This window comes from Crocodylus siamensis, chromosome 7, assembly GCF_052110815.1.
Source record: "Crocodylus siamensis isolate JL-2025a chromosome 7, ASM5211081v1, whole genome shotgun sequence".
Lineage (NCBI taxonomy): Eukaryota > Metazoa > Chordata > Crocodylia > Crocodylidae > Crocodylus > Crocodylus siamensis.
The window spans coordinates 97,360,441-97,386,931 of record NC_143401.1 but is presented as its reverse complement, the minus strand read 5'-3'; the positions used below and the strand labels follow the sequence as shown (position 1 = coordinate 97,386,931).

Genomic DNA, 26,491 nt, shown 5'->3' with positions numbered 1-26,491 from the left:
CTCCCCAGTGCAGCGGGCTGTCCCAGAGAAATGGCTGAGAACGACCAAGCAGCAGTCGAAGCTCAGAGTTGGTGCAGACCGGGCAGGCAGTAGAAGAGCAAGACGGCTTGGGTGTGAATTCCCAGCGGAGGCCCTTCGTGCCCTGAGACCAGAGGTATTAGGGTGTTTGCTAGTCAGCTGGTGGGAATAGCACTGGGATCCAGTCCCACGCACAACCGGGAGTCTGGCCTGGCATCTTGGAGAGCGGAGGAGACGGCCGCAGCGGAGAGGGCCGAGAGCGTGAGGAGCAGGGGATGAGCGGTGAGGAGGTCAAGACAACACTGGCTGCAATAAACCAGGCCGGGTACAATGAGGTGAGCATTCCCGCCTCTGACCAACCTGGAGCCCGACCTTGGATGAGAGGCAGCTCTGTTCCAGCCAGGCCTGGGCGCGATGGCTTTTCCAGCCTCTCCACAATGCTCTTCTCAGTGTAAAACAGCCAGGTCCGCTTCCTGGGGACCCACTTCGCAGCCCCCCATCGGGCAGTGGGCTGCGTGCCAGTAGTGCTTGGCCTGGCTCTCCCCGCCTGTGTCACCGGCGCAGCTAGGCGGGGAGACGCAGCTGTAAATTTGGAGAGCTCTCTCGGCCTCCTTGCACACGCTCTGGGAGTCCCGGAGAGGGTGCCCGCGGGACTGGGCCCGGCACTTCTCTGAGCTCCTCTGTGCACAATTTATGAGGCATGTCAGAGCACAGCGCAGTCCTGACCTGGCTGATGGCTGTGGAAATGTTGCCCGCAGGAGCCTAGGGCTTCGGGGAGCGCGGCTAACAGGCCTCACATTTGCTGGGCTGTTTGCAGGACAGGCCGTGCCTTTCGCCACCAGCCGCCACCGCCCTTTGATGATAAACGGCGCAGGAGCACGTTGCCAAGTACATCAAATTTCATGGTTGGTACAGTTGGGGGTGGGTCTGCAGCGGGGATGATGTGGCCTTCTTCCTTGGATCTCTCAAACATTTTAACAACCCCGGCAGTAGTAGGACGTTGGACTAGATTTGACCTTCACAGCTCTGCTTCTCTAGCATTTCTAGGAGCAAAACTGGACCATGGGGCACTGTCAACTGGGACCGAAGGGTCTGGGGGCAGTTGCGTTGGAGGAGGGGGGCAGAATTGGACTGGGATTGTGGTGCTTTGGCAGAATTGGGGGGGAAGCTGGACTCTGCTGTCAGCAGGCGCTGCAGTTGGCAACCGAAGCACCCTGGCACAGCTTGGGAGGGCAGTGTGATGGCCCCTGACTGTGGTGCTCCAACCCCTCCGTGGTGCTCTCTTCTCACTGTCTTCTCTGAAACAGGGTTTTCCCCCTTCTGTACAAGAGACATTTTGCTTCGCAAACAGCAGCTGCCCAGACTTCAGGGCAGCCCATCTTCCTATTGGCACCTACACAAACGACCAGAGCTTCAGCACATCCCCTCTACTGGGCATCTTCCTGCAGCCCTTCCCTGCCGAGAGGTGACATGCAGGTGGGCAAGGGCAGGGTTCCCAGGGGCTGAGCAGCCCAGTCTAGAAGATGGATGCGGTCCCATTTTCTCAGTCTCCCTTTCTGGGGCTTCCAGCAGTTGGAAGCAAGATGGCATGTGGGACAGAGTTACCTGATGGGCTGTCCCTGCTGCCTTCAATAGCAAAACCTGCATCGACTTTACTGGGACCCATGGCGACTGGGTTTGTTCCACTCTTGATGACTGGTGATGGAAATCCCCTCTGTGCCACAAACTGGTCCACTCTCTGCTGCCAGAGGATTTGTTCTCAAGCTGTGTGTGCTTCTGCAGGGGGCATGTCCCGAAGCTCTTTATTGCACAGTCTCATTACCTGAGCCCCTGTGCACCTGCTGGGTGAAGCAGACTAGTTCAGGTCCTCCGAGGTATTTAGGCACCCAACCCTCACTCATTTATTTCAGCGGGCACCCAGTGGATGTTTAGTTGTGTCTGAGGGTTGTGCAAAGCCCTACCAGCATTTTCATCAGCCATCCTTCGATGCGAGGGTGGTCTCTACCATGGCTCGTTGATGGGTCTCAAGGTGACTTAAGAGTCCAGTCCTAGAGCCACAGATCCATCCACAGGAGTTGCAGGTCTTTCTGCAGTGATGGGGGATAAGCCTCCAGCTGCTGAGACCCCCCTCCAAGGTCCCCAAGCTCTGGACTGGATCCAGTGGCTCCCTGGACCGGATGCAGCATGCAGGCCATAGGTTTCTGACCCTGCCCTAAGTGATGGATGGAGGAGGAGGTGGGCAGCAGCACATGGACATTGCACCTTATATTGGTGTTGGTTTCTTAGGTAGTTCCTTGGGTGCAGCCCTGCAATAGCAGAGCTCTGTTCCAGCCTGCTGCATAGCACACGCACAGGCAGAGGCACAGAGTCCTCTCCACCGATCTCCTGGCAGGATGGAGCCCAGGGCATGCTGCTCCTCTGCCACGCATGGCTATTGGATACGGTGCTGCTGTGTGCAGTGCCCAGTCCTGCCTCTCAGCCTAGCCTGGTCTGCACACGCTTGGTTTTTCAGCTCTCTGTGCCAAGGCAGGTGTTACTCCCTGCTCCCAGCCAAGGGTTTTCCTGCCATGTGAGCCCTGGAGCCTGCCTCCCCCAGCACTGAAGAGCCCCTCCATCCAACCCAGCCATTGCTTCTCTTTGCTCTGACTTCATCCTAGTGAAGGAAAAGCAGAGCTTTTGAATTGTCCAGTCCAAAGGGATTGGACATGTGCTTGGAGGAAAGGGGCATCGATTGCTACTGAGGAGGGAGCGCGGAGCACGGCCTCTGCATCAGACCTGCCTGGACCTTGAAGGCTGCAAGGGAGAGAGGAGCAGGGGAAACCCTGCTCATCCCCAGGTCACTCTCCCTTCCAGCCTCTGCTCTCTGCCACCATGTGATGCGGGAGATGGGCAAGATGGACTGAAGGTCTGAGCCCGTCAATAGCAGCTCTTATATTCTTATGAGCTAATCCACAAAATGGAACAATGCTGATTTAGGCCTGAGCCGGCAAGCGGCATCACCACCCCCCTCCTGCTGTGCTGTGTGCATTGGCCCTGTTGGAAACGCTGCGTGTTGGAGTCTGTGGCACAGATTCCCCTCGTTCCCCTGCAACCTTCTCCCAGTGCTGCTGCTGTTGCAGCTGCTTCCCCCACTCATCTCTGCACCAAGTTTGTGTGACCTCAGCCCTCCCAGGCATGGTAGGAGTTGCCTTGCATAACGATGTCGACAGCTGAGGCAGTGGCAAGAAGACGGGACACGTTCTAATGATTTGCCCCAGCAGGCTGTGCGTGGGGTGGGGGGGTGTCGGGGCGTGGGGAGGACGGGATGTCGTGGCGGGGGCCCCACAGGTGCCGACAAAGACTTTGACCTTTGCTGCTATAATATCAGTGTTTCACAGGCAGGGCGGTTCGGTAACCCACTTTCAGTCCATCAAAAATTGATTTAATTGCAATTTTTTTCCCCAATTAGGAGCACTGGAGCTTGACTAATTGGAGTAATAGAGAGTAATAAGGCTCCGATAAAAAGCCTTCCTCTGCCTCCTTTGTATCTTGTGTCATTGCCTGTCAGAGGTCAGAGAGCTTGCATATTCTATTAGGCCGAGTTGCCTTCATTTGGACAAATTAGTTTACCCAACAGTAATTAAAATGCCAGTGCGGGTTGGGGAGAGCTGAATGCAATTGATGGGCACATTGGTGAAGGGGTTGACAGCTCTGGTGGCCTCCCTTGCTAGAGCGTGTCAGTGCTGAATCAAAGGGTACGCTACCCCGGGCCCACGCGGGTCCTCTGTAGCACTGCATGCCGCAGCCCCGCTCCTCCAATCTGCTCCTCGCTCACCGCCTCTCGTTCCTTTCTGTTCCACCCAAGTCTGTTGTCTCTCATCCCCGCGCTGGGTCTCTTTGTCACTGGGTTACCAGCCCCTTCTGTCTGCCCCCCGCCTTCCCTGCTCCCAGCTGCCGAGCAATAACCGCTTTGTTTCCCGGCTGGATGATTCTCCGTGTGCAATCATCTCCAAAACCCGACAGTGATACTGGATCCCAAGCCACGGGGTGGCAGGGACGGGAGCTCTCACGGGACAGCTACATTCAGCTCTTTGGGTGCTCGGAGTCTGCAGTGGGACGGGGAAGCAATCTCTGCACCAGGCAGAGGTGGGCATCTGTGGCGGGCGAGACAAAGGTTAAGTTTGGATGCTGGGAAGGACTTTAAATGTCTTAGCAGTGCTCGAGTGTCTGTGGGTGATGCTGGGGTGGACGTGGAGAAGGGATGGGAGGTACTAGCCAAGGGATCTCTGCCTCCATATGTGCCAGGAGCCCCAAACTCTGTGCTGGATCCACCTCTGGGACCTTTCCACAACGATGCTTCGTGGCTGTTCAGACCGATTAGCCAAGGCCAGCATGGGAGTTGAGAGGCAGGGTGAAGCCGGCCGAGCTGGAGCTTAGCCAAGGCACTCCAGTGATTGCCCACCATGCCAGGGGATCCCAGGAGACTCCTCCTTGAGCAGGGAGCGCAAAGGGCCTGCTGTCTTGGGGTCGAGTTTGGAGCTAAAGGAGGGCTGCAATTTCTGGGGGGAATCCGTTTCTCCCTGTCCAAAATAACCTGCTCTGGGCACAAAATTTTCAGGAGAGTGTGATCCAGGAGGTTGGGCATGAGGTTGGTCTCATGTTGTCAGGGCTGATGGCAGTTTTATGGAGAGTTTAGAGGATGGGCTGGTTTGGGCAGGGCAGATCCTGCCTCAGGCAGGGGTTGGAATAGCTGTGCCCTCTGGAGGTCCCTGCCAGCCCCTTGGCTCTAGGATTTCTCTATCATTTCTACAAAGCTTGTGGGCTCCACATTAGAAAAAAAAAAAAAGCAGGATTCGTTGGAAGGAGAAACCCCCCATTTGACAGTGGTGGTTGGAGTCTGATCTGATTTCCTCGAAGGCAAAAGATGAGAAAGGAGAGCTGGAAGATGCAGCTTCTGGGGCTGGTGCCATGTCTTGCTTTCAACCTCGCTGCTGGAGACAAACAGGCAGTGAATGGTTTTGCCAGCCGCTCCAAGACTGCAGAGCTGGACCAGCACCAGGCTGCTTTAGGGAAATGGCTGTTAGCCGCATGTCCCATGCTGGGATCACTGCAATAGTGTAGAAGGAACTCCTGAAACTCCTGTTTAAACAGAAGGTGCAAAAGAGAGAAGAATTGCAGTGGGGAAGCACAAGCCCGGTACAGCAGGGCTGGGCAGGATGCAGCTGTGGCAGATGGAGATGGGATGTTACCTCGGCTACCCTCTTGCCTTTGGGTTGGCCAAGACCAGAGCCATGATCATGGTGGGCTCCATCCTAGGAACACAGGTTGGACCAGCTCGCTTCTTTATGTACATGTACTGTGCCCAGCTGTGGGCCCCCACTACAGAAGGGATGTGGACACATTGGAGAGAGTCCGGTGGAGGGCAATGAAAATGGTTGTGGGCTGGGGGACAGGACTGGTGAGGAGAGGCTGAAGGAACTGGGCTGATTGAGTCTGGAGAAGAGAAGACCGAGGGGGATTGCATAGCAGCCTTCACCTCCCTGCCGGGGGCTGCAAAGAGGCTGGAGCTGGGCTGGTCTCAGTGGGGGCAGACGACAGGACAAGGAGCAATGGGCTCAGGCTGCAGCAAGGGAAGTTGGGGTTGGATAGTAGGGAAAACAGTCTCACTGGGACAGTGGTGAAGCACTGGAGCAGGTTACCCAGAGAGGTGGTAGGGTCTCCATCCTTGGAGGTGTTTAAGACCCGGGTAGACTTGGCTGGGATGATGTAGTTGGGGCTGGTCCTGGTTTGAGCAGGAGGTTGGACTAGATGTGACCTGAGGTTCCTCCCAATCCTAATTCTTTACAATCTACTTCCAGAAGAGTTTTTCCAGCCTCACTGTCCTTCTCTGAATGACCTTCATTGCTGCTATATCTGCTCGAAGCAGAGTCATCACCCTGGTGCGTGGTTTCCAGATAAAGCCTCACCGCAGACGCTACAAATTCCCACCTCATTCCCTGTACCTCCAAATGCTCTCTCTTGACTGTGAAGCTCTTCACTGAGGTGCATGTGAGGGCCACCAAGTTCATACAGTTGATTTAAAGTCTTGGAATTGTTTTTTTCCAGTCCAGCGTGTGTCATATTACCTTTACCCGTGTTATATTTCATTGACCACCATGTGACTCCTTCCCCAGCACTGATTCTGCTCCAGGCAGACGGGCCAGATGAAGAGGTCTCAGGACTGGAGCCCACTCTGTGCCAAGTCACTCCAGCCCTTCGGCTTGTTGCCTTCTGACCTGCAGCTATTGAGTCTGCATGAGCTCCCTTTGCTCTCTGGCCTTCAACCGTCCCTCCCTCTGACCCCTAGATGGATTCTGAGAACCGAGAAAGGTTCAAAGAGCCCGTCCCACCAGAATGAAATACTTCCAACGTAAGAATAACCAATTTTTAATAGTGCTTTCTGTGACAAAACACAGAAAAGATACGAAAGACTAAACAGTACAGATAAGGCGCATGAAGCAGATGACTAAAATACATAAAATGCACATTTATCTCAAGACGTAGTGATCTTATTAATATTTGAAGGCAATTTAATCTTCAAGTTGCTAAGTCCTAAGGTCTTAAAAAGCATCTAACAGGTGGCCAACCTGTTGGGGACAGGACCTTCATACCTCAAGTCAGTCCCAAGGCCACTGCGAGTGTTGGGGCACCTTAGATGCTGTAACAACCTTCCTCCACTCTGCCCTGGTTGGCTAGCTTTGTGCACTCTGCCAGCTGAAGCTTTGTCTAGTCCTTAATATTGGTTCCTCAGCTCTTCTTGGGTTACCTCTTTTTCTGTTTCCCTCCACTGAGCTGTGCATTATGGTGTTGGCAAGGGAGTCCGGGCTTCTTGCAATGTGTCCAAACCACTGCAGCTTCCTTTGTTGCACCACCTCCAACCGTGGTTCATAGGTTCCAATTTCTTGACTGATTTGCTGCTCGACAGACTCCTTGGTCTGGTGCTCAGTGTAAGAGACACACAGCCATCTCCTAAAGCAGCGTGTTTCAAATGCCTCAGTTCTGTTCTCTAAATCTTCCTATGAAACATCCATGCCTCATAGCCATAAAGTGTCCTAGACATGACCGCAGCGCCTTTGGTGTAATATTGCTGCTCGTCCAGCTTTTTAGCTTTGTTAGCTGGCTGGTGGCAGTGCCTATTCTGGTCTTGACTTCCTTTTCAGATGTGAAGTCTTCTGTGCTGGTGGCTCCCAGGTACTTAAAACTTGTTCTTCTTTCAGTTTTTCATTGCTGATTTTCACATCAACGTTGCTGGTGTTGATCTTGGAGGTTGTCATCATTTTGCTTTTCTCAGTGCTGATTTCCATAGTTCTTTGCAGTTGTCTAGCATTTCTGTCACGTTGGTTATAGCTGTGGTGGTCTAAGGACACAGGCAGACAAAGAAAGTTCTTGAAGCTCTTCAGATATCCCTGATATCAGATCCATGCCATCAGCAAAGCACAGGTTGCTGATCATCTTACCTAGGTTTCAGAAATGAAGTTGCTGTAGGGTGCTAACCAGCTATGCTTGAGAGTGGGTGATTTGGCAAGCAACAGAGTTCAAGACGGAAGAGGAAAAGTCCCAGTGGACCTGGTTTTTATGCTCTGCTGCTTGGCTACAATATTAAAAAGCTTCTATTAATATTCATCTGCCTATTTGCATTCCCTATATAAGCTTTATCTCATCTAAAATGAGCTTTGTCTGTCACCAGAGCACTAGATGTGCTCAAGGAGACCTTCCAACGTTTACCCTTGCTTTTTCAATCCATCTTTTTTAACTTTTCTAAAGTGCTTCGCACCTTGTGGCAGATGCTCACCTGAGCATTTCCTTTTCCTGTTCTTCTCTTAGCCAAACTATAGTCAAGCAAATCAAAGCAATGCTGTTCTCTCCTATCCTTAAACAATTTAAAGCCTCCTGTAGTCTACACTGCCCTGGGCCTGTTGACATCTTATCATATTCCAGAGCAGTGGGGCTGGAAGGGACCTCCAGCAGCCATATTATTGGCATCTACATGTGCACTTTAATGTGCTTTAACCCCCCCGACATTGGTAGCAGAAGGGGGAAGAGGGGTCATAATTCCCTCCTGGCCCCATGCAGCAGCCAGCATAGCCCAGAGGCCTGGGAAATGCCTACAGCAGAGCACAGGCATCGCTGTGCCTAGATCATCCCCCACCAGTGGTTGCCCATCCTTTTCTTGAACCCTCCGGTGATGGAGAGTACCCCCCTTCCCTGGCATCTGTCCCACAGTCTCCCTGCTCTGACAGTGAAGCAGTATTTCCTGATCTCCAATTTAAACCTCTTTTGCTGCAACTTCAAGCCATTTGGCCGCATCCTCCTCTCTGCAGGAAGAAGGAAAAGGTGTCTCCCTCATCTTTAGTTGCAAAGGTGCCCCAATTCCTGTGCCCCCTGGCAGAGCTGGGTTTTGCCTTACTGCAGCTTGCAGGAAAGATCTGGCTGTCACACGTGGGCCATAACTGTGGGTGCGTGTGTGTGGGGAACTGATGTCCCTCCAGACACTAGCAACCCCTCTGAGCAGGCGAATCTCCCCTGGCACACCACTACCATGGCAGGGGACACTGCCAAGGGACCTGGTGGGTGCTGGGTAGGCCTCTTTCTGCACCCAGGGGGAAATGCATTAGATAAAGCTTCATGAGGCCACAGCACAGTGCAGGTTGACTAAGAGCTGGGGCAAGAGGAGCACAGATGGTGCCCGCGGTGGGGATCACCAGTGCATGGGGATTAGAGTTCCCTGTTCCTCCCCCCTCTGTCTGCCTATTGACTTACCTCCATGCTAATTGAGACCTGTGGCAGCAGTCAAAGGGGCTGGCTGCATACCTTCTGCGGGAAGTGGGGGAGGGCTCAGGAATGGGGCTTTCTCTTCCTGGGCTTTCTCTTCTTGGGTTTTATTTAAAAAAAAAAAAAAAAAAAAAAAAAGGAAAAAAAGGAAAAAAATCCTAAGACCCCAATTGCCTGCTTGACTGGTTCCTCGGCTGCTATTATGTTTCTAACCACAGTAATTGGCTTTACTAGTTATTAATGGATTACGTGGAAGTTGGGGGGCGGGGGGCACAACCCAACACCTTGCTTTGTACTTCCAGACTTCAGTGGTGAAAACGCTACTCGTGAAATTGGGGGCTGAGTGGTCAATGCGGCTCCTTTGTGCAGCTCCAGCTGACGGGCCTGTTGTCGCCTCCTTTCTCCCTGCTGAATGGCAGGGTGGGGGGCGGTGGGGGCTGGGTAGAAACCCCCAGCTTGTGCCGGGCCATGCTTCAAACACAAGCTCTCAAATGCCACTTCCTAAGTTAAAATGACCTGGGTGACAGCAGCGGCATCAGGCTGCTTGCCAGCCCTGTGGTCACCTTGTAGACCTTTCATAGGCCTTGAGCATGTCCCTATTCGGGGCGTTCACCTTCCCAGCTGCTGGTCACTCTGTGGCTTTATCCCAGATGGAGGATGAGGATCTGGGTGAGAGTGACCTTGGTGGGGTATCTCAACACAATGGATCTCCTGCAGCTTGAAGCTCAGGGTTGGGCCTTACATCACTGACCCAGGTACGTGCCCACCTTGTGTGCCAGTCCGCACCCCTTCTGCCACCTCCCCAAGAACCTCGTGTTGAGGTCCTGGCTGCAGCTTTCCTTGCACTCTTTAATTTATGCACACTCCAGCCATAGCCTTGCAAAGTCCTAGGACCTTCTGCTCAACCCTCTCCTGGCCTTGGCCAAACTGCACATACCAGACCTGGAGGCAGGTGCTGGCCAGGGGAGCTGGGGTGATTGCGGGTCTGTCTTCCTTTCCCTTGGTGGAGTTTCACTGGGCAGCACCCACTGGCTCCCTAGATCTGCTCAGGGGGCCGTGGGTTGCTTGGCACCCTCAGAAGTAGCTTATATCCTGTGCTCCTGTTCCTGCTTTCTCATCATTCGAGCCACATTCTCAGTTGTACATTTAATGGCCTTTGCATGGAGCTTGGAGTGCTGGTGGGCCTCGTCTCACCGTCACTTTGAGCAGGTAGTCCTGTCCCAGCGAAAGACTCGGGGCTGGTGAGGTGAGGGGGGCTCCTGGGACCAAGCAGCCCATTCACCTGGCAGGGCCACTGACCTGGTACCCCAGCAGCACCTGAGCAAATCCACGTGAGGTCTAGGAGGTAGCTCTGAAAGGCTGTGAACATGCAGCTGCTTTTTGCTGGTGGTTCTAGGTGTGACTGTGAGGCAAGAAGCAGGACTTCTGGGTAGAAAGGAGCCAGGAGCCTTGGCCCAGGTCTCTCCATCAGCACGGAGTCCTCTTCCCCATGAGCAACAAAGATGAGTGCTATGGAGGGGCTTCCCAATGGGGAGAAGCTGAAGAGGCCAGGCTTGGTCAGGTTAGAAAAGAGACATTTGAGGGGGGACATGAATCATAGAAAATTTGGGTTGGGAGGGACCTCAGGAGGTCACACCTAAACAACCCCCCAAACCCTCTGCTCAAAGCAGGACCAGCCCCAACTACATCATCCCAGCCAGCCCTTTTATTAACGAGAAGATTTACAAAATACTAAATGGAGAAAAGAAAGTCACTCGGGATTTATTCTTGACTATCAGCAGATGAGAACAGGGGGTCATTGTATGATACAAGTGGGATGGCAGTTTAAAACTAACCAAAGGAAGTTTTTTCCCCCCCAGCTTGGAATGAAAGGGGGGAGCTTGTGGCCCCCAGATGCGGTGGGAGCTGGGAGCTCAGCCAGGTTCATACTGGGTCGGACATGTGCTTGGAGGAAAGGGGCATCAGTCGCTACTGAGCAGGGAGCGTGGCGCACGGCCTCTGCACCGGAGTTGCCTGGGCCTTAAAGGAGGGGAACCCCTGCTTGGACCGGGTCACTCTCCTGTCCAGCCTCTGTGCTCTGCTCGGGTGACACTGGAGACTGGGCAGGATGGACCCGGGTCTGACTCTGACCCTGCACGTGGCAGCTCTGATGGGGAGAGGTTTTGAGCCGTGTGCTAATGCTCGTGTCCAGAGGGACTAACCTGCTCAAGCCATAACCTGCAGGACTGCAGCTCAGTGCGGGATTCCCACATGACTGCCTGTGCACTCGTTTCTGACCGGCAGCCCCTGCTCTTCCAGCCCTGGCTCCCTGCTGTGTTGTGTCTATGGAGCAGTGTCTTCCAGGTAACACTGCGCTTCATACTCCCAGACCAGGCGGTGATGACCCTTCTCTGTTTGTTCAACAGCTCGTTCGTGACCGGGACGGCTTGCTGTGGACACACCTCACCTCTGCGCATCTGGGACTTGGAGAGGTAAGAACGGCTTCGGGTCTCCGCGGGGCCTACTTTGGGTTTGGGTGCAGGAGGGGTGTCTGCCCCAAAAAGAGACCCCTGAGGCAGCTTGTAATTGCATCGTTGTCATCCGGTTTGCCAGTTTGATCACTGCCAAACTGCCCTTTTTGTCCATGACTCAGTGAAGGAGACCTAAATGCGAGTGGTGGATGAGTGGAGATAGCTCTGGGGTGGGGATAAAGTTGGCAGCTGGGGTTGGATGTGGAGGCGTGAACAAAGGAGAGGACGAGGAGTAATTCTGTGTTGGAAGAGCAGGGCCCCGTGCCTGAGAGTCTCTTCCTGTCTCTTGCCCCATCCCATCTAAATACCCCAAGCCGTGGAGCGTCCACCTAATCCTCGGGGGTCGTGCTTTGTGGCTATAGCTTTCTTGCGCTCGGGAGCTGTTCTGGGTGCTCAGGTTCATCCCGGCAGTCATAGCTGGACCACGGAGCCCAGACCTTCCTCGCGAATGCCAGGGCCTGGGGGTTCATTACCTTAATCCTATTTTCTGGCTGGGATCAGGGGGCACCTGGTCTCATGGCTTCTCCTCTTTTAAACTAGATTGTCCCCTCGAGCTGCTGAGCGTAGTTGGGGGGTTCCTCGGGGTTTCCTCCCGCTGGCCTGTGTTTCTCCAGCACCGAGAGGCCACGTGCAGATGCTCTCATCCAGGCCTAAAGTAGCAGGGGCAGGCACAGCACAGATCAGCCCTACAGCCTCCCCCGTGCCACTCCAGTCTCTTTCCCCTCCCTGCTCTGCTTTCTGCTCCCTCCTCTGTGCCCCCACCTGATGGGCTTCTCTGCTTTCTGCTCCCTGTCCTATCTGCCACTCATTTCCCCTGCCTGGTCTATTGCTCTGCTTTCTGCTCCCTGCCATGTGCCCCTGCCTGCTCTGCTGCTCTGCTTGTGTCAGTTGTGTGTCCCCACCCTGCTTTCTGTTGTGCACCCCCTGCCCTATCTGCTGCCCTGCTTTCTGCTTCCTCCTCTGTGCTCCATGCCTGATGTGCTTCTCTGCTTTCTGCTCCCTGTCTGCCGCTTCTTTCCCCTGCCTGATCTGCTGCTTTGCTTTCTGACCTGTTCTTTGCTCCCTACCTGATTGCCTCCTCTGCTTTCTGTTCCCTGCCTTATCTGCTACTCTGCTTTCTGCTTCCTGACATGTGGCCCCTGCCTCACCTACTGCTCTGCATTCTGCTCCCTCCTCTATACTCCCTGCCTACTCTGCATTATGCTTTCTACTCCCTGCCCCATCTGCTGCTCTAGTTTCTGCTCCCCACTTGATTTGCTTCTCTTCTTTCTACTCGACATGCTATCTGCTGCTCCCATCCCCTCCCTGGTCTGCCACATGCCCCACACAGAGGCAGCCGGTGCCACTTGTGGGCCCCATGTCACAGGTTGGCCACCCCTGGCCGACAGCTTCATGGGCATGCAGAAAGGATGGTCTGGTCTCCATTGCAGCTTCTGCTCCCGCTCCAGGGCGAGAAGGGGTCGGGAATGAATTGTTCCGTCTGATAACCCGTGGGCCTTTCTGGCTGCGAGCGGAGAAGGCCGATGGTCTCGGCCTTGAGGCCGCTGGAGAGGGGGGTCCACGCGTCAGTCCCCTGACTGGAGGAATCTGGATGCCCGCGGGGTCAAATCCTGACACACATCCCAGCTGAAGACAAATTTGTGGCTGTCAGCCCTGGGGCCTTTGTGCTCCGATGCCTGAATAGCAAATATCTGACAGGATTACCAAACCGCAGCCCAGCTTTACATGATTAGCGTGCTCTGTGGAGGGGCAGCACGGCTGTAGACGGGGTGGGGGGGACTGCTGTTCGGGATGCAGCGCGCTGTCAGCACAGGGGAGGGGGGGACAGGGCTGGACGACTGGGGTGGGCCTTGCATTGGCGTTTGGGGCATCGGCAGGCCTCTCGTGCCGTGGCTGAGGTGCACTGGCTGCAGTTGGAGGCTGGGGATGCCACGTGCTGGAGCCAGCTTCTGCCCCTCTGGCCTGCCCATCTCGGCCTTTCCAAGAGAAACATGAGGGGAATGGGATGGGGAAGGGGCATAAGAGCATCGGAGCTGCCCTGTGCAGGGTCAGACCCAGTCTGTCTTGCCCAGGGTCCAGTGGCATATGGGCAGAGAGCAGAGGCTGAAGGAAGAGTGACCAGGGTCCCAGCAGGGTTTCTTCTGCTCCTCTCTTCCTTGCAGCCTTTAAGGTCCAGGCAGATCTGATGCAGAGGCCTTGCCCCGCACTCCCAGCTCTAGAGCCACCGAAGACCCTTTCCTATGTCCCATCCCCTTTGAATCTGGCTGCTAGCTTTAAGTTGCTGGCCTCATAGCTTCATGATGTAACCCTTCGGAGATCTCCTGTGTCCCCCGCAGCAGCTCTCCCCAGGCCCTGCTCCTGGACGAAGAGGCCAGAGAGCGTGGGCGCTGAATGCCGAGGCGACAGGGCCAGTGCAATCCCCTGAGGGCAAGAGACAAGCTTTGACAAGCTCCCCGGGCTGGTGCCATGACCTCCTGCGCTCACGAGCTCCTCCCAGTTCCTCTCAAATAGAGGCATATGCCAGGAGCCAGTGGATGGGCCGTGGGGGTGGGGGTGTTCCTCTCCCGAGGAAGCACGGACAGATAATAAAGCTGTGTAGAAAATAGGATTAAGGTAATGAACAGGCACGGAGGAGTTTGATCTTTCAATAACGCCAAAGCCTGACTGACAGGCAAATCAAAAAGCCGGGGACAATCTCGCCAACGGGCGTCCACCGCCGTGGCTGGAGTGTCAGCCCGATTCTTCCCTCTTCACCTGTCACAGCTGGAATGCAGCGTGCCGCTGGATGGCTTTTCCTTTCCCGGGCCCCGTCCGTGGGGTGGCCGGGTGGGGGGCCTGCAGAGAGCCCCGAGTGGGCCTCGGGCACAGAGCGAGGATGACTGGGGAACCTGGCCATGGCACAGCGGAGCAGTTCGTGGGGCAGGGCAATAGGGGATCTCAGCAGCTCTTGCTTTCTGCATGAAGCATCCTCCTGTTTGGCACTGGACTCCTGTCCAGAGCCCAGCGGCCTCGCTCCCCTGAGCTGAAAAGCATGAGCTTGGCGATGTTGGACACCGGTGCAGTGTGGGCAGGGAAGCCCTTTTCTTGCCTGGAGCCAAGGAGGATGTCTGCAGAGCTCAGGACCTGTAGCCAAGCGTGGGAGCACCAGAGGTTCTCCCCCAGCGTCTGTGCCTGTCATCGCCCCATCACGACTGGCCCCAGCTGGCTCAGGGAGCTAACACGAGTCCTCAGAGGCTCTGGCAATGATGGCAGCACCTGTGCAGTGTTTTCATGCAGCAATGCTGGGCCAGGCTCTGCCAGGCGCTTGTATCTGAGAGCAGCATGCAGGCACCCGCCCCTTTCACTGGTGCCCACTTCGGGCTTCCTCCTCTCACCCCGCCAGGCCTGGGGTGTCTCCAGGATCAACCGGGGCATTTTATTGCCCATGTTTTCCAAAGCTCAATGCCATGATTTTTTTAAAGCTAAGCTCCAGTTGGCTGTAAGGCAGGGGCGCCAAACTCACGTGACCATGTTGACTGAATGAGTGATGTTGGACCAGTCAGTGGGCTGGATTGGGCCCACAGACCCCCTGCCACCATCTGCATGGCTGACCCAGTGGATATGGGACCTGGCCTGAGCAGGCTGTATGGGTGGTGCAGCCCAGGACCTGGCACTATGGGCAGCGATGTCCCGGATCCTGCACATGGGACCAGTTCAGCATCACCCGAGTCAATGGGCCAGCACAGAGGCTAGGTTATGGGGCCGCGTGTTTGACACCCCATCTCTACAGCCTTCTGGTCTCTCGGGGCAGGGATCTTTCTGGATCTGGAACGTGCGACACAAGGATTTACCACCAAATAACCTCTGGTGTCCAGACCAGCTTTGTTCCAGGCTGGCGGAGTTGATGGCTGAGGCTTCTAGCTGCTCTTCATGCTCTGACGTCTTGACCTGTCCCTCTGAGGAGTTTCCTGACCTGTGCAAAGGATGGACGGAGGTTGGGGGAAGACATTTGGGGAACACCAACTCCCTGACCAGCTTGTGTTTCCTGAGCCTGCTCAGCTGCTTCTCTTGGGGCGTTTGGTCCAGTGCCATTTGCAAGCCTGAGCCCGCGGCAGTGGAAGGGCCACGTAACATCCAGGCGCTGTCTGAGGGCTGGAATTGCAGCCGCAGCCACCGCTGGCTGTTCCCCTGGCGGGAGCACGAGCTGGACGCTCGTTCACGAGGCGTAGGGTTGCTGCCTTTTTCTAGGCTGCATCCTTGGGCACAGATGCACCGTCCTGGCACCAGTGTTTTCTGCTCCCTGCCTCCAACCCCACCCTATTGCTGCTGTTGTCCCAGAGATGTTTCGAAAGGCTTGGCACATCCTGTGTGTCCCGCGCTACGGGGAGGGGCGATGAATCCCCTGACCATTAGAGAAGCTGGGGAGTCACTTCTGTTGTTCACAGGTCTGGGAAGAGCCGGGAGAAGTCACTGGGCTGTCATTTCCAGACACGGTGCTTCTCCTTTGGACCAGGCTTTGGGGCGGTTGAGGAGTCTACTTCAGGCCTGGGAGGATTGATGGAGGGGGTCTGGTCTGTCGCCTCTCCGGCTCCCACGGACATCTTTTGCAGGACACCACACCTCTGTAGGCTCATCGCTGCCTGCACCTGCCTTTCTGAGCCTTCTTCTTCCAGACCCCTTCCCAGAAACCCCTCTCTTCCCACAGCAGAAACACCCTGCCAGCCCCTTGCAGGTCTGGGCGCTGGATCCGTCCTCTACATCCGTGTTGCCCCTGCTCATTCAGGCAGCAAAGTCTGTGGGGCATGGGTCAGGATGGCTTGTGAACCCGGCTAGAAATCTGGGCTCTCCGACCCTCTCCATGGAGCTGTCCCATGCCTCCGACCTGGTTTGGCCATCCTCACGTCCCACTCGCTCTGGACCTGTCACGCTGCCCTTGGCACCCCCGGGGCATGCAGGGCCATCCCCACGTCCCGCACGCTCTGGACCTGTCACGCCTCCCTCGGCACCCCCAGGGCATGCAGCTTTTGGGGCTTGTACACGGCAAGCCTTTGCAACCAGCTGCCTGCTCCCCTCCACATACCTGAGCCCTTTCTTCTGAAAGCATTTGTGTCAGCTCTTTTTCTTTTAAGAACCCTCTAATTTCTCTCCCAGTCCCCTCCATCTCCCGAGCCCTTTGAAATCGGCTTTACGCCGTCCCTGACACCAAAGTGACACTTTGCCTTTCCCCACTTCTGATCCCTTTATGGCAACAGATGTTGAAATTTTGTATCCCTTTTATCTGTCGCTCTTCTCCCTCTTCCTGTAATTAGCTTTCCCTTGTTAGCAGTACAAAGTGGGCCGGTGTGCTGGCCAGCCTTTTGAGCCATTGTGTCTGAGCGCATGTGGGTTTTTTTTTCCCCTCCCCTCCTCCCCCTTCCCAAAAGGTTCCCCCCCCCCGAGTAATAGGGGTGGTGTGGACAGGGGCCGTGGCTTTTCTTCCTTTTTCTTTTTTCCCCTCCATTTATCTCTGCCACCTTTTCAAAGAGCGAGCGGGGAAGAATGTGCGGAGGGGAAGACGCGGCATTGCGTGGCTCGACCTAGTTGGGGCCCCCCCGGGCCCTGCCCCCTTTTCAGGTGTCGAAGGCTGGGCCCCTTTGATGTCAGCGGGGAGCTAGCCCAGGGCACCAGGAAGGTGTGGGGCTGCACAAAGCCTGCCCCGGCGTGGGAGAGGGGGGCTCAGGTGTGTGCACCGAGCCAGGAGTGGGGAGGCTCCTGGGCGGACGGGGGCTGCGCCTTCGGGAGCGTCTCCGACTCTTAATTCTCTACTGCTGTGGCCTGGTCCTTTGCAGGACAGGGCAGACTCGGACCCTGGCAGCTCTCCGGTGTGGTCGGCTGTGTTAATCCATGCATGTGAGCTCTGGGCTGTGCTGGTCCCCCTGGGCTTCTGCTCCATGTTTTAGGGGTTTTTAAGCTTCTTCCAGAGGCGCTGGGTGCTGGGGATGAGGCTGGGCTGTGCCAGTGCTCCTGCACCAACCCGGGAGGGTCTTGCCTCTGCACTCAGGCTCAGCCCCATGCTACACTGGGACAGGAAGGGATTTCCCCCCTGCTCAGACTGGTTTGCACTGGGGGTTTTGCCTTCCTCTGCAGCAGGAGCATGGCCTCAGCCTGGGGTCTCTTGGGTGTATATTAAGAACCCATTCAGTTTAGACAAGAGATGCTGGAGTGGGGACAGGAGAAGGGTTTCCAAAATACTCAGTGGAGAAGAGAAAGTCCCTAGGGATTCATTCCTGTTTCTCACCAGACAAGGACGGGGGGGTCACTTCATGACATGAGCAGGCCGGCAGTTTACAACGAGCACCAGGATGTGCTGTTTCACCCAGATTAAAGGGGGAGCTTGTGGCCCCCAGATTCACATGGGGTCAGACACGTGCTTGGAGGAAAGGGGCATCAGTCCCTATTGAGCAGGGAGCGAGGGGCACGGCCTCTGCATCAGACCTGCCTGGACCTCAATGCTGGAGGCTACAAGAGGGAGAGAAACAGAGGAAAACCCTGCTCAGCCCTAGTCACTCTCCCTTTAGCCTCCACTCTCTGCTGCCATGTGACACTGGAGACTGGGCAAGATGGACTTGCGTCTGGCCCAGCCCATGGCAGCTCCGATGTTCCTAACCTGTTTTAAAATAGGACGTTGGCCACCATGGTCCCCTGCTCGCCCAGTGGCAGGTTTGGGTGTGATGTCTGGTGCCATGTCAGGGTTCACGGTCATCTTACAAGTTTCGAGGATGGGTTTGTCTGGGGTGGTTTGGACAGGACTGATTTGGACAGAATAGCTCTGTCAGGCCTTCAGTCAGTGCAGATGTAGTTAGGGATCTTCTGGAAGGGCTGGACTTTTTTAAATCTACAAGTCTGGATGCCCTCCACCCAAGAGTGTTGAGGGAGCTGGCGGGGTCATTGCGCAGCCCTTGGCCCGGCTGTATGAGCATTCGTGGTCATCTGGCCACGTGCCGAAGGATTGGAAACTAGCTAATGTGGTCCCAATTTTTAAGAAAGGGAGGAAGGAGGACCCAGGTGACTATAGGCCCGTAAGCCTCACCTCGGTGCTCGGGAAGATCTTGGAGAGGATCATCAAGGATCACATCTGTGGGGGGCAGCAGGGGAGATTATGCTCGGGGGCACCCAGCACGGGTTCATCAAAGGCAGGTCCTGCCTGACCAACCTGGTTGCCTTTTGTGACCAAGTAACTAAATCCCTGGATGATGGTGTCACCATGGACGTAGTCTTTCTAGACTTTAAGAAGGCCTTTGACACTGTCTGTCATCCCATCCTCATCAATAAATTAAGTGATTATAGCACTGATGCCTACACAGTTGGATGGGTAAAAAATTGGCTGATGGGGCACACCCAGAGAGTAGTGGTGGACAGGTCGTACTCAACCTGGCAAGATGTGGGCAGTGGGGTCCCCCAGGGCTCGGTCCTTGGCCCGCACCGTTCAACAGCTTCATCAGCAACTTGGACGAGGGGGTGGAAAGCAGCTGTCCAAGTTTGCCAATGACACTAAAATGTGGGGCGAGGTGGACACACTTGAAGGGAGAGAGGCTGCATCTAGATTTAGGCAGACTACAGAAGTGGGCAGATGGTAATAGGATGGGGTTCAACGTAGACAAATGCAGGGTGCTGCAACTGGGGAGAAGGCATCCGCAGCACACAGCCAGGCTGGGGGGCTCCTCTTGAAAGCACAGAGGCGGAAAGGGATCTTGGAGTCATTATTGACTCCAAGATGAACATGAGCCGCCAACGCCAGACCGCAGCCAGCAAGGCCAGCCAGACCTTGTCATGCATCCGAAGGTGCATCTCGAGCTGGTCCAGAGAGGTGATCCTCCCCGTCTATGCAACACTGGTCAGGCCGCAGCTGGAGGACTGCGTCCAGCTCTGGGCGCCGCACTTCAGGAGGGATGTGGACAGTATGGAGAGGGGTCAGAGGAGGCCACTCGCATGGTTAGGGGGCAGCAGGGCAGGCCCTACGAGGAGACGTGATGGGACCTGAACCTGTTCAGCCCTGGCAAGAGGAGGCTGAGGGGGGACCTGGTGGCTGCCTACAGACTCATCAGGGGAGATCAGCAGCAAATAGGTAAAGCCCTTTTCTCCCCAGCACCACCTGGGGTGATGAGGAGTGATGGTAATAAGCTGATGGAGAATAGGTTTAGATTAGAGATCAGGAGGCAATTTTTTATAGTTAGGGTGGCCAAAATCTGGAACCAACTTCCTAGGGAAGTGGTCCTCACCCTTATCTTGGGCAAATTCAAGAGGAGGTTGGATGATCACCTATCTGGGGTCTTGTGAACCCAGCATTCATTCCTGTCTGTGGGAAGGGGTCAGGTGAGATGATCTGATCAGGTCCCTCCTGACCCCAGCTACTATGAAACTATGATTCTGCTTCAGGCAGGGGGTTGTGACCTCTGGGGTCTCTTCCAGCTCCACGTCTCTAAGATTCGATGATTTTTGACATGGGGAGGAAATGGAGCCATCAGCTGAATTAATTGTTAACCCTTCCCCGTGCACCAGTCAAGGGCTGGGGCTGTGTTGTAGTCCTAGAGCGGCCCTCGTCCTGGACCGGGTCCTGCTGCCGGGTGCCCTACAACATGGAGCAAAAGTGGCTCCTGCCACAGAGCCCTTCTGATCTACAGTGAGAGGCAACAGGCAGGGAGCAAAATGAGGAAAGCATGAGATGAGGTTTCTTAGTCATTTCAAGGCTTAGGTTGAGAAACTTGACCACTGCTGGTGCTTTTCTATCCAAATCCAGTGTTTCCAGCCTGGTACCCCATCCTTCTCTGTTTTGCAAGTCAGGTTTGGAGGCAGCAGACTGGCTGGGCAGGGTGGGGTCCTTCAGCCAAAATTTGCAGAGGTGGTTCCTAGTTATAAGCCTTTCTAGAGACTGCTTTAATGTAGAAGAGTGGGCTGTGTGTGAGCTGTGCGCCCAGCCCTGTGCCAGCTGTTCAAGTCCATCCCAGTTGTTCAGAGAGTCCTGGACATCTTCCCTGTGCAGCTTTTGACAGCTTACTCCCCTGTATTAAGTCCCAAGGGATCTCCTGATACTTTACAGCAGGTGTATTGGGGTGGTGGTGGTGGGGGGGGCTGGGGAATTGCTTAAGTAGCTCTGATGCAGAGGTGAGGACCTGATATGAGGCATTGTCACCAGAGCAGGACCTTTGAACTGGATGTCTCGTGTGGGTGGAGATGGTTGTGGGGGCACGCATAAGGATAGTGGAGCCCAGCCTGGCATGGTTGGGGGCACAGGCTGCCATAGGTCCACAATCCTTGAGCACCTCTAGCGTCTTTGCCCTGCTGATGGGTTACGTTGGCCTCTGGTGAAAAGCCTGGGAAAGCTTCTTAGGGCTGCTGCAGACTCTGACTCTTCGGCTTTGAGACTGGATGCCTTTAAACCACAGGGACCCATTTGAAACAGGTCCCAGGCCAGCAGGGATGCAAGAGCTGCTGACATGAAAAAAGGTGCTAGAGGGATGTGGGGAGGCTGGAGATGGTTCAGAGCTGGGTGACCAACGTGAGAAAGGGCTTGGAAGAGAAAGCGTCCAAGGAGACCATGAGAAAACGAGGTCCCATCAGCTGGGAGACAAGGCGATGGAGAGCGGGGCCGTAACATCTTCAATATCTGAAGGGCTGCTGAAAAGAAGAGGGAAAGCCACTGCTTCTTCCTATGGAGAGCAGGATGGGAACCCCAGGGTGATCTCAGGACAAATGCCCTAGTTATAAGCCTTTCTAGAGACGATTTAATGCAGAGGGGTGGGCTGTGTAAGGGGTGAGGTCTGCTGGGTGAGACTTGCGGGGTCTTCTCTTTCCAGTTGCCCTGTGCCTGGACTGCAAGGCTGAGCCACCCCTCGCCCTGCTCCCCTCCCCTGCTCTGGTCTGGTCCCGCGCAAGCTCTGTGGGGCCGGGGCTCGTTCTCACGGGGCGTGTCTGATAGTCCAGCCTGGTTTTTGGTGCGGGGTCTTCCAGTCCCCCCATCCGGTCGGATAGATGTGAACGGGCAGTGCTGTGAACAGTTGAAGCCCAGTTCCTGGTCCAGGTTTTACCTGGGGTTACAGCAGAGCTAGGCAGAGGCTTTCCGAACCAGCCATCACCTTTATTGCACTTGGGAGCCGAGCGAAGGGATGTGGGGCAGGAGCCTTGAGGTCTGGGCCTTGCCGGTCTGCTCTGCCTCCAGGACTCTGCCTCTCGCTGGCGTCTCCGGCGCCAGGCATGGGCTCGGAGGCCAGCCCTCGGACCCAGCGCTACACGGGGCCGGCAGTAACACATCTGCATCCCTGCCTCCCTGCTCTTGTGCCCTCAGAGCTCTCCTTTGGCCCCATCCAGCCCATCCTGGGCTGATCATGCGACCTGCTTCCTCATGGCCTGGAGGGAACCACTGGGGCTCCGGTTCACTGCGGCTGGTGGCTGTCACGTTGCCTTCCTGGACCCGATCAGCGCCATTTATCCAGCTTCCAGTCTCCTGCCGTCACGAATCCCAGCCTTGGCTTCAGACTAAACCTTCTCGTGGCAGCCCCTGGATCCAGGATGCGGCCTGGCCCTTTCGGTCCCATCCAGATGCACCTCTGACAGCCTCCCAGTGCCGCGAGGCAGTGACGGCAGCTCCGTGGGCATCGCTCGGGTTCATCCCCACGGCGCGAGGCAAAGCCTTCTTTACTTGGCCCCCTGGGGCCAAGTGAGGCTCAGCAGACGCAGAGGGGAAGAAAGGAGGCGAGGGAAGGAGGAACCCCCCGGCCGCCACTCATTTCAACAGATGGCTTTGTTTGGATTTGCCTTCTCCATTTTTTGTTGTCTGCCCGCTAAAGGAGACCTCCAGAGCGGTCCCGCACAGCCGCCCCTTCCCACACAAGTGGCGCGAGAGGATTCCCTGCCTCTCCTTCCCTCTCTTTATTTTCTCTCTCTCTCTCTCCCCCCAGAAATCACAGTTTGAGAGAGCCCCCCCGGCCCCAACCGCGCCTGGGGGAAAGAAAGCCAGCGCGGCATTCTTGACATTCTTGGCAGAGAAAGGGGTTAAACGTCTGAATTTGGGGGTCACCGTGTTATACAAATTGCAATCTAATCGTTTGTACAAGAACACACGTGTGCTAAGAAAAGGAGCCCGGGACAAGACAGACAAGGGGACAGACAGCTTGTTTTGTCCTTTTCCCCCCGAGGTTTCGGCCCATTGTCAGGCCCCATCTCTGTCCCTCCTCACCCCTGCGAGGGAGAGCCAGGGTTTGATAGTTAAATTGGTTCGTAAAGCAGAAGGGCTTGGTGCCATTTCTGTTTGTTTTCCCAAATAAAAGCCCCAGCAGGGTCCCCTTTGCACTGTTGTGGCTTTATTTGAAGGAACTGGCTTTTTCCCAGAGCCCAGCGTGTCAGTTTATCCTCTGAACTTAACCTTAGGGGAACCCGGACAACAAAAACTCACAGGGTCCCAGAGCAGGAAAGGTAAAGAAATTGTATCTTTTTATTGGACCATTTAAAGTGTGTGTGGGCCCAGCCAGAGAAAGCAGAAGAAAAGACAGCAGCTCTCCACTCCCTGTCCCCACCACCACCAGCCTCCACGCCCCCCGCCAGCTCTCAGGCCCAACAGGCTTTGCACTGCTTAGGCTGGCATTGGTGAAAACATCCCTTCTGAGCCCCGTGTGCTTCTTCCCTCGGCCTGCTTGGCTCCAGCCTGTGGCCCTCCTTGCACGGAGCAAGCCCCTGCCTTTCCTGCAGACCTGACGGGTGTTGGGTGCATGCCCAAGTCATCTCGGGGACTGCTTTAGCTCCCAAGCAAAAACGTGCCGGTTCTGGCTCTGGGTGGCTCCTTTCTTCACGCCTCCAAGCTTTCCCTCTCCTTGGGAAGGGTTTCCCCTCGCCATCTGCAGCCCCTGGCACTGCCCTTTCCAGACCCCCCTGCAGCTTGTTCTTCTCATCCAGGTGCAATGACAAGAGCCAGGCAAATGCTCCGCTCTGAGTAAGCATTAGATGAATTTTGCTTCTCTGCTCGGCTTTAGCTATGTTGGATTGATGGGCTCAAGCAGCCGGATCCCTTGGACAGGTTTTACATACATGCGTGTGCATCTCTGTGTGTGGAATACGTATTTAGCAGGTCGATCACGACTGCTTTGTTCCAAGTGGTTGATACCTGAAATCCTGCAGCCGGACCGCATCAGTCTGTTTTAATTGGTTGTGCAGCTAACGCGGAGTCATTTTCCCGTCCCGGATGGACAGGCGTAATTTGCAGACTTCAATTTCCAGAGCGAGTGCTTGAGTCCGCTTGGTTTCAGCAAATATTCTGCCCCCGAACACTCTCTCCAGCCAGGGCTGTCTGCTGTGTGTCAGTAGAGAGTAACCCCAGCAGGAACACTGGGGAATCAAACTAATTAACAGCCCAAACGAGTTGCAAATCAGTTGCAGCACGAGCCTGACTGGTATAACGTCAGATGCCATCCTGGTGTCATGCCCTCTTTGACTGGGCTGGCACCAACCCCGCAGGGTCCTGGCGGGAGGGTCTTGTCCCTGCGCTCAGCTCAGCCCTGCATTGCACGGCAGCAGGAAGGGATTTCCACCCTGCTCAGACTGGTGTGCATTTGGGGGGGGTTGCCTTCCTCTGCAGCGGAGGCACGGCCTTGGCCAGGGCTCTCTGCGGCGTCTGTAACCCACCACCGGCAGCAGCAGGATGTTGGTGGCCGCGGCCCCCCTGTATCCCAGGGGCAATGCCTGGGGCTGTGTCGGGGTGACTGTGTTGTGTGGCTCTGAGGTTGGACATGGGGTTTGTCTGGGCTGGTTTGAACGGGGGTGATCCTGCCTCAGGAGGGGGTTGGATAGATGTGACCTTTGCAGCTCCCTGCCCGCCCTGCAGCTCTGGGATTCTAGGAGAGCTGACAAGGACCGAAGGAGGCTGAACTGGATGCAGGGAGGTTGGTGTTTGCGTAGAGTTTGGAGTTGGGTAGAAAAACCTCAGGAAATCTGGAGCATTGTGATCGCAGTGTCCAGCTGTGGCCCCCCACTACAGAAGGGATGTGGACACATTGGACAGAGTTCAGAGGAGGGCAACAAAAATTTTAACGGGCTGGGAGACAGGACTGGTGAGGAGAGGCTTAGGGACCTGGGCTGATTTAGCCTTCAGAAGGGAAGACTGAGGGGGATTTGATAGCAGCCTTCAGCTCCCTGCCGGGGGGCTGCAAAGAGGATGCAGCTGGGCTGTTCTCGGTGGGGGCAGATGACAGGACAAGGAGCAATGGGCTCAAGCTACAGCAAGGGAGGTTGAGGTTGGATATTAGGAAAAACTTTCTCCCAGGGAGGGTGGTGAAGCACTGGACCAGGCTACCCAGAGAGGTTTTGGAGTCTCCAGCCTTGGAGGTGTTTAAGCCCCGGCTCGACAAAGCCTTCTCTAGGATGATCTAGCTGGGGTGGTCCTGCTTTGAGTCAGGGGTTGGACTAGATATGATCTCCCGAGGTCCCTTCCAGCCCTCATTTTCTGTGATTTTATGGAAATCCTCCTTATTTCTTGGAAGCCTGGAGAAAGCCTCTTCCCCTTGGGTTCAGTTTGACTCCCAGAGCCGTGGGGCTGGCAGGGACCTGCAGAGGTTACCTCTAGTCCAACCCCTGTCTGAGGCAGGATCAGCCCTGTCCAAACCAAAGTGACCCTGCAGGCCAGAGCATGAGGACGTGGGAATCCAGCCCCTGTGGGCACTGGATCCTTTACGTAGCCCAGATCTGACACATCAGGTCTCTGATGCGTTTCTTGCTGCCATTGCTCTCCCCTGTCTGGCAAGGCCACAGTCCCCTGGCTGCTTCCACTCGCTGATCCCTGTGAGCTGGCTCCGTCCCGACCCAGCATGGAGAAGAGACACCAATTACCACTGAAAGGCAATAAAATAACCACATAAAACCAGTTGTGTGCTGCAGGGTCCAGAGAGGAGGGACAAGCAGCAAAGGATCCTCCTTGCCGTCTGACCAGAACGGATGGACATGAACGCCTCCGGGTTTTGGGCTTGTGCAGCAGGTGCCTTTCCCAGACGCATGGACCTCAGCAGCGGAGGAGCAGGGGTGTTGCACGCAAACAGGTCGTCTCTGTGACTGAGCTCCCGTTAAATCCTTCCAGACACCAGTCAGCACCTTGAAGCCGTAGACACCTGTCCAGCTGGCCTCTCACATGGCAGCGGGGGACGTTCAGTGCTCAAAGGCGGAGGCTGAACAGTTTGCAGTGACTGATGCTGGGCACCTGAGGAAGAGAGGCCTTTGCAACCTGGTGCTTCAGGTGCTGGGTGCATCTGTCACTGGGCCCACATCCTCTGCCATCAAAAACTAAACATCCATGGCTTGAGCTCTTCACCCTTGGGGTAGGAAGGGCAGGGTTTCGTGGCCTTGTGCGCTTTGCAGGACGAGCTCAGTCCTGCTAGTGCAGTGTTTGGACGAGGGCAAAGGAAGAGCCTGCAGGGAAAGGAAAGAGGGCCTTCATTTTGTGTTGGGTTTGGGTGGTGACAGGACGTCTGTGCTAGCAGCCGTGTTGTTTGGGGGACAGAGGGATGTGGAGTAGTGGTCTCATCTTAGAGGGGTCCCTTGCTCTGGCACAAGTGCCCTTTGTAGGGCGCCTGCTGCATGCCCACACAGGTCGAGACTTCATTGCAATACATCCGCCGCGCCTGCCTTTCCCCTGCTCCGCGCTCCCGCTTTGGTGTCCTCTCTGTGTGCTGGATGGCTGTAGTGCCAGGTCGCTCGCACCCTGGCCTGCTCTGCCCGGGGGGATCTGAGCCGTGTCTCGGGCTTGAGCGGGTGGTCGGTGAAAGCCGCGCAGGGTTCTCTGCATGGGAAACGTGAGGTTTGGCCTTGACTCTCCCTTCTCACAGCTCAAGCGGGCATGCAATCATGAGAGCTTTGTCTCGCTGAACAGGTCCTGAACCCTCTGGCTGGACAGGCCTGGGTTATCCCTTCCGAACCCTTTCTCCTCCCTGGTTGGGGTGGGGGTGACAGGAGAGGAGGAAACCTCCCACGTGTCCTTCTGAAGGCTCGTGCTCACCCCGGCAGGACGCTGGATGTGATCACAGTTCAACCTTGCCCGCTCACCGCCGTCAGCGCTGTCAGTCTCTCATCACCCCCAGGCCACGGGGCAAGGCCAGCTGGGGACGTGGGAGACAGACCGAGGTGTCCCGTGCTGTCTGTCCCCAGCCGTGCTTGTGGGATGGGGGCTGTGTCCTGGGTGG

General features: G+C 55.7%; 1 protein-coding gene across 2 annotated transcripts in view; it reads left to right on the top strand.

The window, feature by feature from the left end:
- FBXW4 (F-box and WD repeat domain containing 4) overlaps positions 1–26,491 on the top strand; it is a 79,166-nt gene that overhangs the window by 49,005 nt on the left and 3,670 nt on the right. For both annotated transcript variants that reach the window (XM_090058316.1, XM_090058315.1), the window contains one exon: positions 11,214–11,279. In XM_090058316.1, coding sequence (XP_089914442.1) covers positions 11,214–11,279 — 66 coding nt within the window. The remainder of the gene's footprint in view (positions 1–11,213; positions 11,280–26,491) is intronic.